Source organism: Electrophorus electricus, chromosome 10 (assembly GCF_041902795.1).
Source record: "Electrophorus electricus isolate QZ-2024a chromosome 10, ASM4190279v1, whole genome shotgun sequence".
Taxonomy (NCBI): Eukaryota; Metazoa; Chordata; class Actinopteri; order Gymnotiformes; family Gymnotidae; genus Electrophorus; species Electrophorus electricus.
In genome coordinates this window covers 998,548-1,008,666 of record NC_137506.1, presented here as the reverse complement: position 1 = coordinate 1,008,666, position 10,119 = coordinate 998,548, and the positions used below count along the sequence as shown (strand labels likewise).

Below are 10,119 nucleotides of genomic sequence, written 5' to 3'. Positions count from 1 at the left end.
CAAGGTTTCTTTTCCCAGGCTTATTCAGTTTATTCTAACCCTAGTCAGAAAAAAAGACACTTTTGCACTAGGGGTCACTACAGGGAAGGACTGTAATCGCCCCCTGCTGGCTGGGTTCAAAGTGTAGGGCATTTATTTAATGGATGGATAAATAGACAGTTATTGATTGCGAGGGAAATTGTCTTTAGAATAGCAGAAACACAGAACTGGAAACACAGACATACATCAGAAAGAGGAGAAGATCTCAAGGTGTACAAATGTTCCTGTAGAAGAACAAACACTCTCCTGGCTCTTGAAATACGAGGAACATCTGACCATCAATTTCAAAATTTTGGACTGTTATTTAACAGTCTTGAGTAAATAAATATTTACGCCCCCAAAATGTAAGTTTTGACATTTTCTGAGACATACTCTCAATCTGTTAAAAGCAGTTTAGATTAACGACTGTGCTCTAATGCGCACACAGGCTCTCCCACACAGTCGGACACGGTTCAGCTCTAACAGCTGGAGCGACGGATGTGGGCGAGGCCTTATTGTAAACCTGCCAATCAGAGCAGAGCTCACCCCCCCAAAAAGGCCCAATCACAGGCTTGTAAATGTGCGTGTAAAACCACATATGGACATTTTTGGCCCAAACCAAAATGCTGAATAAATGAATTTGGTGGCCAAAAATAACAGTCACATGCTTAGTTTTCACAGGAGTTTGGGAGTTCAGTTTGGGTCGGTGAAATGTCCAGTAATAAAAATGGAGATTACGAGAAAGAAATCAGGTCTACATCGCCGGCATGCACGGTATGAAAACCTTTGGCATTTTCAGAATAAGCACAAGACAGGAATACGTAGGTGAAAGCAAGTTACAAGAAAAACTCATTTTAGCAGTATGCATATTAAGATAATACTCATGATAATTTTAATTTAAAAAGTAAATGTGTAACCTTTTAACCTACAAATTATAAATAGAAGCTATATATGTATATATATATATATATATATATATATATATATATATATATATATATATATATATATATATATATATATATGCATGTGTATGTAATGTATATATTTTATATATATATATAATTACATACATACACTATATAAAAATACTGCCATGTTGCAGTGATGGCGCTGATATGCCAAAAAAAAAAAAAAATTAAAAATAAAATAAAAACTCCCCCTCGGATCTTTTTTTTTTTTTTTTTTTTTTTAGAAAAACACTTTGAGCATATCAGCATCATCACCACATGGCAGTATAAAAATTAGTGTGCACAAACAAACAAAACAAAACGGAACAATTTTCTTCAATTGTTCAAAACAGGTCACAGCAAGGACATTAAAACATGCAACCTGCACCTTTTCCTTCCACGGAGTAGAGTGGATTTCTTGCACGTGTATTTTTAACACCGTTTTTTTTGTTGTTTTGTTTTGTTTTTTCATCCACAGGTAACAAATGAACCATCAAATGTTCAGGAACAAACACAGTTAAAATGGTCCCATTCTCATTTGACTGTGGCTAGATTACGGATCGTCTCCTTTCCTCATTCCAGAGTGTTCGCACACTGTTCCTCTCCGGTTTCTGAATTCCAGAGGCTGGAATGATCTTTGGAGTGGAAGACAGTGGAGCTGGAATAGCCTTTGGGAATTCACAAGTTTCAGTTTCAGATCAGACATATTCCTGAAAGTCCTGTTTGCCGCACACACACCCACACCCACACACACACACACCCCTCCTCCGTCTCTCGGAGTCCTTCGTCTGTCTACGCTTCACGGAGCTCAGGGGTCCTGAGGGGTCCCCTCTCTGTCCAACAGTCCAGCAGTGGCGGCCCATACCATACCCCTCCCTGCATGACAGCAGAACGGCAGTCTAAAGAGGTGCATGACAAATAAGTGCTCAGGAAGTACTGTCAAGACTGGCTCAAGTCAGAAATTATATTTTAATTTCTATAACCTAATTAATGGTGATATCTATGTGTAGGGCCAGGTGAATTGGGCAGGTACAGTGCCACCCTGTGGCTCAGGTGTTGTACCTCCAGCTCACAGCTCACTGGTCTCCTCGGTGGGTGTGGTCGTGTTGAGAAGGTCGTTTTCCTCTGTAGGCTCCTCCACGTCAGGGGCGTAGCTGGATGCTGCTTGGTTACAGTCCTCTGTTGTACGGAAACGCACCTGAGATTGCCCCAAAACCGCCAAAAAAAAAAAAAAAAAAAAGTGACCAAAATACCACGTAATCAAAAAACTGTGGACATCAATTAATATGCGAGATATCAAAGTACCCAAAAAACAAACTACAACAGACACAGATATCCACTAGAATATTTCAACTAAAGGTAAAAGATGTTTGACTGCACATGTCCAGCTCTTACAATAGCAGGACCACCAGGAGCAGAAAAACTCCATAAGAACCAAGACATGTACAACAGATGGATCAAAAACACACAAAACAGCCATTAAATGAAGGCCTGGGTTGCACATTCAAAAGTGATATTACCATATAATTCTATTCTAATAATGACATCACCACTTATATATAAGTGATAATATCCAGCAGGACGTACCTTTGTTCAAGGTGTAAAGGACCTTAAGAACAAACAGGCTTTTTCACGGCCCCCGGACCCCGACTTGCACGGAGTCTACACGGGGACTTTAGACCGGCTTGCCCTCGCTCCTTGTTGACCGAGCACTTAGACAGCTGCAGCGGTTAAACGGCTACCACATTAAACTTGTGGAGAGGTTTTTTTTTTTTTTACCCGGTTGGCGTTAACGGGCATCTTCCTCCACGGGCATGGGAGGCGGAGGAATGCAGTGCACGCCACAAAGCAGCGGCCCGAAAATGCCACCTCCACCAGAGACATGATGATCACGAGCACCCATAGCGTCAGCGTCGTCCCCTACAGCATGGAAAGACAGCCTCAGTGCTGGAAGAAATCTCGAATTTTTCCCTAAAGGTGCGGCAGATTAACTGTTCCTGTTGTAAGGGTTAACGCTCAGATTTAACTGGAGGGGAACTGGTCCTATAACACTGTGTGTGTGTGTGTGTGTGTGTGTGTAAAAGGGGGACTGCCCCTATAACCGCAAGTTTACTCTGTGCTCCAGCGCTACAGGTTTACTGTGCTGATGGACAGGAGATACTCCGAGCACAGTGGGTGCGGAGGGGCTTCACTCACGTAGATGCGTGTGGGGTCGAACGGGCACTCGTAGGTGATGCTGTAGGTGTTGACGGTGCCGTTCAGGTTGCACTGCGTCAGCAGACTCAAGCCGCTGTTACTGATGGCCGTCACCATGGACGCGAACACGCTTACAGCAGAGGCACATCCCAGGAGGCAAGCCAGGAGACTCATCACCAGCAGCAGCCACTTCTGCAGGCCCACGGGTTGGCCCACGGGTCGGCCCACGGGTGTGGAACATGACCAACACTTAAATACCTAGCATCTGGCAATACTACTACCATTACTACAACAACATTCTGTGGCGTTAAAATGTTCAGATGACAAAATATAAATGTTCCAACTTGTTTCTTTGCCCATATTACATCTTACTTGTGTATTATCGATAACATTAAAGTCTGAGTTTGCACATGAAGAGCAGCATTTTGGATAATGTATATAATAGTTGGAAACACACACAAAAAGAGAAAAACGCTGCAGCTGATTTGAAACGCCTCCGTAAAAGGTCCCCTATGTCTCCCAAAACATGTTACAAAGTGCTCTGTCGACCGACACACACACACACACACACACAAACACACACACACACACACAGTATATGAACATTCCACTTACCAAAGACTTGTTCTTCATGTTTTTAGACAGGACAATGGCAGATATTCCACCAATAGCTGCCTGCATGTCACAGCATGACAGAAAATCAGACACGATGACGGCGTGTGAGGACCAACAGACAACTACATCTGTCTAAAGATACAGGAAATAACCCACATATGGAACCCCAGGACCTGACGTTAAACATTTCCCAGAATGCAGTTTGAGTGTGAAGTCCAGTGTGATCTAGCTAGTCAGGAGAACCTGAGCAATAGGGTGCTGGTTCAGAACAGGGATCAAGGCTCCGCATGTGGGAGTGTGTCTGGGCACATGCCTGTGTGTGGTGTGGAGCCCAGACGATAAATCTCTGCAGATACCACCATGTCAGATTACTTACAGTGTGGGAGCAGACTGCATGCGCATGCACGCACACACAAACAGGAAGATGTGCGCAGTCAGACTCCCACCCACACATGCGTATATGCAAACGCGTGCGCGCACACACTCGAAATGGGGCGGGACTGGCGTGTCCCTTCAGAGACAGCCGGGTGCTCTCTACCGTCAGGCCCGCCGTGAGGGCGATGATGTTGGCGATGGCGTACTCCATGGTGGCCGCCTGCACGCTGACGCTCACGTTGCGGAGCACGGCGCCGTGCACGAGCGCCCCCAGCAGGAAGTTCACATGGCCTGCAAGCACCAAGCCCAAACCGGTCTTCATCAGGATCTTTGTGTCCTTCAGGTTCCTGCAACACACTGGAGACAGGAAGGTAAAGGTCATCCCTGGACGTGTTTAAAAGCACACAACCATTCATCTACCTGAATCCAGCAATCAGCAACAGCTGGGTGAGGTGAGGTGAGCTGCACTGTGAGTGGAAATGTGAGGTCTGAGCACCACCAAGGACTGGAGAGATTTAAAATTTTGGGGGTTAAACAGCCCCCAAATGGCACAAAAGTGTTACTGCACTTGATTGTCAAGAGAGGAAGGAGATTACTTTGGAAACATAAGGAACAGTTAGTCCCCCATGACCCAGGGAAAGTCAGTAATATGCAAAGTTGAGTTAAATAAGAAAATAATAAACTTATAATATGCAAACCAGCAACAGATCAATTTTGGATTGACGCCATAAACCTTGTTTAACAACTGCTTTGAGGCTGGCTAGCTCCGTCTGTGTGTGTGTGTGTGTGTGTGTAAGGTATGGCGGCTGACATGATGAATAAACTCAAAGCTGACAATCAGGTTCTGGAAGCACTGACATCATGAGGGACTCTGGGATGGAACGCAAGGCAAAACGAAACATGAAGGACAAAGTGTAAACTAATGAAAAGGTAACTGGTTATACCGATTACATACAGCTCTCTGTAAACTCATACTTTCAAGAAACCTTTTGGCAAATCCACACAGAGCAGCAAAACCCTAAGTTCCATTTTATTAACAAACATCTATTACTACAACAAAAACAAGCAATATGCTATGAAAGGTTTTTGAAACGCACACAGAATAGGCTCTTGCATGTAATGCAACTCAACTTGCACGCAAAATAAAACAAGAATAAAAATTCTAATTCAAATTATCAGCATTGTGACCCTCGTGTGTTAGGGGGGACTTTAGCGCGATGTTTGAGTCATTGGGATCGACGTGCAGGGACAAGCGTGGAAACAATCCTTCAAATGCACCAAAAGCAACCCACACCCATCTGGTGACAGACTGACACAGTATCTCTGAAAAACAGCATCTCTGAACATCCGAATAAAACTCCAGGTGGGCAACTGCAGTGTACTGTAGTAAAAGACGTAGACATTCAACATTGTAGTAAAGTACACAGCGTTTCCAGAGAAAGTTTCTTCTCTGGAGACTTTATTTCACTACAATTTTTCACTCTCTCTCTGTGTGTGTGCATAAATATTAATAAACCATAATCCATCGACTGAAAAGATAAACCCCCACCGCTGCGTGAAACACAAGCCTGCCACGCCTAAGAGAAGGAACGATTCAAGCCCCGACACAATCAGCACTCGGAGTAGACCTTCCCCTCCCAGAGAAGCCTCCAGCCTCACCACGCTAACGTGGACGTGATTCCCACGCCAGCGCTGGACGCTGGACACCTGACGGACAGGTCTGGACAGGTCTGGAGAGGTTTGGAGGGACTGAGGAGCAGCTTGCCAGATCAGGTCCTGTTCTCTTACCTCGTGAACTCGGGTGGCGTTCAGCTCTCCCCGCCTAACTACGCAAGACGCACTGGGGCACGCGAGCTTACCGATGTTCATGAACTTCATCTTTATGTTCCCGAGTTTTCCTCTTTCAGGTCATATTCGAACTTCAGAAACCGTCCGTCACGGCCCATTCGTGCGCGTCCTTCTTCCGCCGCGTTTACCTGCGCGTCCGCACGCAATACGTCCGCAGACACGCCTCCGCCACACACCTGTGCGCGCAGCCCCGACAACCGCGCCCTCGCTCACAGGCACGAGCAACCTCAACGTGGTACGGTCCGTTACACGGGGGTGCGCGCTCACACGGCTCCCGGGCTGGAGTCTGCCGCGCGACAGCACCCCACATCAAACACGGCATGGGGTTAGCTCTGCTCGTGCTTATCCATAAGATCACAGGAATCAGCCTGACACGAGAGCTGAAGACAGGACGGTGCTCACCGCGGCGACAAGCTCACCCCGCCTCGTGGACTCGTCTGAGACGCCTGGAATTCCACAGGTGCTCGCGGACAGTTGCAGTGGGACACTGCGCGTGGGCGTGTGGGGTGTGAAATCGGTGACCTTAATCGCGGGATTAAAATATTAATGATACAACAATCGAACACGTTATTCTAGTTAATGCGTTTCAGTTGTTTGCTTTTATCTGAATGACTGAAGTTTGTGGTTTGATTAAACGTTTCATCAGAAACAACCACTTGTAATCACATAAAACGAACGATTCAACCAGAATTGTATGTCTAGTAATTGGGCTACACCCCCAAACCCCCCCCCCCCCCCCCGTCTGATCACGTGATTATGGAATAATTTAAATACTCTTGCAGCAACTAGGCCTGATAGTCCTTTAGTGTGAGTTGAGTTAGATTACTTTATGGAGATGGGGTTGTCTACAGTTGGTGCCCGGTTCATATTGCATATGTTGTTTGTATATGTTGTAACACATGAAAGCAGTGTGCAGTTTGACTTTAATTCATCTGTCACTCCTGATGGCTGGCCTGACTTTACAGTGCTTAGCAGCAGTGTATTTCAAGCCGAGGGTGTTCTGCAGCCGTCTGATTTTGGTGACCTTGAGTTAAGCTTTCCGGCACCTTTCCGGACCTGGGACTTCATAAACACAGAAACTGGCTTTGCTCTGAACTTCATGAACTGTAAGTAGTTTAGACTTGATCCTGGGTCAGAGCACTGCCAGCTCAGCCTGGTGCCGTTCTGGCTAACGTTGGCCTCTTTCCCTTTGCCAGCGTCTTGGAATGGCTCTGCTGAGACCAACGTCTACCAACGGGGAGACCTGCTGTACCTACAGGCATCGGTGTCAGGGGTTCCTGGTCGTGAGCTCTACATACAGTCCTGTTATGCTACACCATCACTGGACCCAGCTGATGAATCCAGATATACCCTCATTCTCAACAAAGGGTGGTGTAGTTCACTTCCTTGTGGCTTTGTTTGTTTGGTTTTTGTTTGACTGGCCTGCTCTGTTTGGCAGGTGTGTGTCCTCCAAGCAGTCTGTGGTGAAGTTTGTCTCCAGACAGAATTGCTCCATTAACTTAATTTTGCACACGTCCACTCTGAAGTTCTCGCAGGTGAGTTCCAGGAATTCCTCACCTCTGTTCAACAGTGCTCCTGGATAACTACTGTTCTTCTAAAGTTTTGGTGAAGGTTTGTGCCTGTTCTTGAACTTGATCTGAGTCTTCAGAGACTAAAACTGGAAATGTTTTTCATTCTGTTAAGTTATTTTTGTAATCTAACTTCATACTCTGCTTCCAGGACAAACTGTGCCTCAGTAGCATTTCAGTGCAAAAAGTCTTACTGGGTGTGAAGTCTCTAAAAACTGATGCTTGTCAGTAAAAATATGGCTGTGGCTTGCATGCTTTAATCTCCTTTAGGTGTATGTGCACTGCAGTATGGTGCTCTCCCATTATGGGCTGTCCCCAAGCACCAAGTCCTGCAATTACAACAAGAATGCATCCAGGTAACTGGTTATCTCGAGTGGCCCAAAGATGCTAATGCATGTGAGCTAAAGCTGGTGGGGGTTTGAACATCCTCTGTACATCTCTCAGATGGGTTGAGTTGGGAGGCCAGACTGCAGTATGTGACTGCTGTGCGTCTAGATGTAGAGGGCTTCCTCACTACAGGGGTCTCCTTGGAGGTCAGTGTCTAGGCAGTGGTGCCTGACTAGTAATCAGAAGGTTGCCAGTTCAAGCCCCACTGCCAAGCTGCCACTGTTGGGTCCCTGAGCAAGACCCTTAACCCTTACTCAAGTTGTGTTCAGTCAAATGTAAGTTGCTTTTATTGAAGGCATTGGCTAAATGCTGTAAAATGTAAGTCTCTTGAGACTCTGAGAACCAAACTTGGTGTTCTGAGGAGTCTTCTATGCTTATCATCCCATCTTATGTTGTCAACTTAAAAGAAGAGTTCATTTCCTTTCAGAGTTTATGGTGCTGGTGAGCACTGTTCCTGTGACTATTGTGGAACAGCCATCGTCCATTGGGGCCTCCCAATTTGGAGCTTCAGCCATTGATGCTGGAAAAGGCTGGACTGTGTCTGGAGCAGCACAGTCTTCTACTGAGAGAGGGTGGGTTGCATCTGAAACCTCAGGGGCAGGCAGCTCTGTGAGAAACAAGCTCAACAGCTCCCCCTGGTGGTCCCAACCTGCAGTCACCAATGAAGTAATGGTCATAAACCAAGATCTTGGAGATGCTTTGTCTTTGTGGCTGCCAGGGCTGATGGTAGATATTCAATCTAATCCAGTTTTCAAGATGGAAATTGACTCTCAAAAGGTTAAAGGCCACATTCCTAGCCTAAGCAGTCCTTTAACTGAAGAACTGCTCCTAGATGACTATGGAGCAGAGGGCCAGAAGGAAGAACCTTTAAAGATATCTTCAGAGCTGAAGTCTCCAAACCAGGAGCTCCCAGGTGTGGCTGACTGGCTTGCAGCTGATGCACCAGATCTGAGGAGTGAAGAGCTTGATTCTAGTGACACAAATTATGCGAGTGACTTTTGGGAGAACCAGGAGGAGGGAGAGGAGCTGAGGGGTGACGTCTTTGGGAACTTCAGCCCGCACTCTCCTGTGGACGAGTCCGCTGAGGATGTCCCGCCCCTCCATGCCGACGGTCCCATCTCTCAACTGCACAATGCACTAAAAAACAAGATCCGTGGCAAGACTGAAAGCGAGGACGAAGTTGTGGTTCTCTCTCGGACAGAAATGCTCTTCAAGAGGGTTAAAGATGTGCAGTTGGAACCCCTGAAGCAATCCAAGCTGACCCTCACCCAGGATCCAGATGGATCCAGTTCTCTCCGTTATGAGGAACAGCAGAGGACGCCCTACATGGCTGACCAGGAAGTCAGGAAAACCTGGCTGGATCTGGGAAGGAAAGGTGTTGGAGAAGGCCGTCGAACTCAACTGGGTACTGGGGGAGAACTGATGGTGTCCCTCTTGGACCTACTGAGGTGAGTTGACTTGCTTTTTACAATACAAAAGTGTTCTAATAAAGGTAATGGACCAACACTGGTGTGATGAGAATCAAATAGCCCTCTAGTCTCCTCAGGCCTCTGAATTTTGATCCTAATTCTCTGTAGATTACTGTTGTCCTTGGTCTCTTTGGCAACATTCTTGTAAACTTGTCATTGAGTTTTGTCTGGGTTTTTGGTTTCTCCCCCCCCCCCCCCCAGAGGTCTGAACAAGGCAGTGACATCCATGCACTCGGTATGAAGAGCTGTTGTCCCTCTTTTAAATAAAGGCTTCTCAGGATGTTTCTGCAAGTGTCATGGTGTGGTTTTTGGTTTCCCCCCCCCCCCCCCCCCCCTTATCAGAATTCCAAAAGAACTACAGAAAAGTTGGTTCCTCCTGACCACGAGTCGGATGGTTAAGGAATTGACTGTATGGCAGCTGGGGAAAAATGGTAAAATTCAAATCGTATACAGAATTGGGTGTTTTATAATGCAGGCTGAAGGCAGCCACCTTACCTGGGGCTGAAAGCCAAGGCTAATGGGAGGTGAACATGAGTTGTGACCACTGGAGCAGAGAGCCAGCTCTGGCTTTGCAGAAACACATGGTGGTTCTGAATCCCTTTTAGTGAAGGATGGCTGTTCTTCTGAAATGTTGCACATCGTCTTGGCATTGCCTCAAACAATTCACATTACTTGCGTGGCTTCTCCTGACGG

The 10,119-nt window shown here is 46.3% G+C and overlaps 2 protein-coding genes across 4 annotated transcripts; one reads left to right on the top strand and one right to left on the bottom strand.

Moving 5' to 3' along the window:
• Positions 1–111: 111 nt before the first annotated feature.
• On the bottom strand, positions 112–6,721 carry tmem54a (transmembrane protein 54a). Of its 3 annotated transcripts, none has more exons than XM_027008337.3 (7): positions 6,014–6,720; positions 4,318–4,511; positions 3,780–3,839; positions 3,165–3,356; positions 2,748–2,888; positions 2,031–2,166; positions 112–1,844 (listed from the first exon to the last, which is right to left on the bottom strand). In XM_027008337.3, the coding sequence occupies exons 1-6, from the start codon at positions 6,030–6,032 to the stop codon at positions 2,038–2,040; spliced, it is 735 nt and encodes a 244-aa protein (XP_026864138.1). In that variant the 5' UTR covers positions 6,033–6,720; the 3' UTR covers positions 112–1,844; positions 2,031–2,037. The 3 variants fall into 3 exon arrangements, with proteins under 3 accessions (XP_026864138.1, XP_026864137.1, XP_081577413.1); XM_027008336.3 differs by having other exon boundaries at positions 112–1,867; positions 6,014–6,719; XM_081721287.1 differs by lacking the exon at positions 3,780–3,839 and having other exon boundaries at positions 112–1,867; positions 6,014–6,721.
• Positions 6,722–7,101: 380 nt separating this feature from the next.
• On the top strand, positions 7,102–9,737 carry zpcx (zona pellucida protein C). Its single transcript, XM_081721883.1, has 7 exons — positions 7,102–7,108; positions 7,199–7,370; positions 7,441–7,537; positions 7,841–7,926; positions 8,015–8,103; positions 8,385–9,405; positions 9,630–9,737. Exons 1-7 carry the CDS (start codon positions 7,102–7,104, stop codon positions 9,691–9,693), a joined length of 1,536 nt encoding a protein of 511 aa, XP_081578009.1. The 3' UTR covers positions 9,694–9,737.
• Positions 9,738–10,119: the final 382 nt, after the last annotated feature.

What these genes read in the sequence shown, in the direction of transcription:
- tmem54a (XM_027008337.3), bottom strand. An exon ending in CCCTCACGGCGGGCCTGACG is followed by an intron (nt 3,840 to 4,317) that starts GTAGAGAGCACC and finishes TGTGACATGCAG; the next exon opens with GCAGCTATTGGTGGAATATC. An exon ending in TCGACCCCACACGCATCTAC is followed by an intron (nt 2,889 to 3,164) that starts GTGAGTGAAGCC and finishes TCCATGCTGTAG; the next exon opens with GGGACGACGCTGACGCTATG.
- zpcx (XM_081721883.1), top strand. An exon ending in CCACTCTGAAGTTCTCGCAG is followed by an intron (nt 7,538 to 7,840) that starts GTGAGTTCCAGG and finishes AATCTCCTTTAG; the next exon opens with GTGTATGTGCACTGCAGTAT. An exon ending in CTACAGGGGTCTCCTTGGAG is followed by an intron (nt 8,104 to 8,384) that starts GTCAGTGTCTAG and finishes ATTTCCTTTCAG; the next exon opens with AGTTTATGGTGCTGGTGAGC.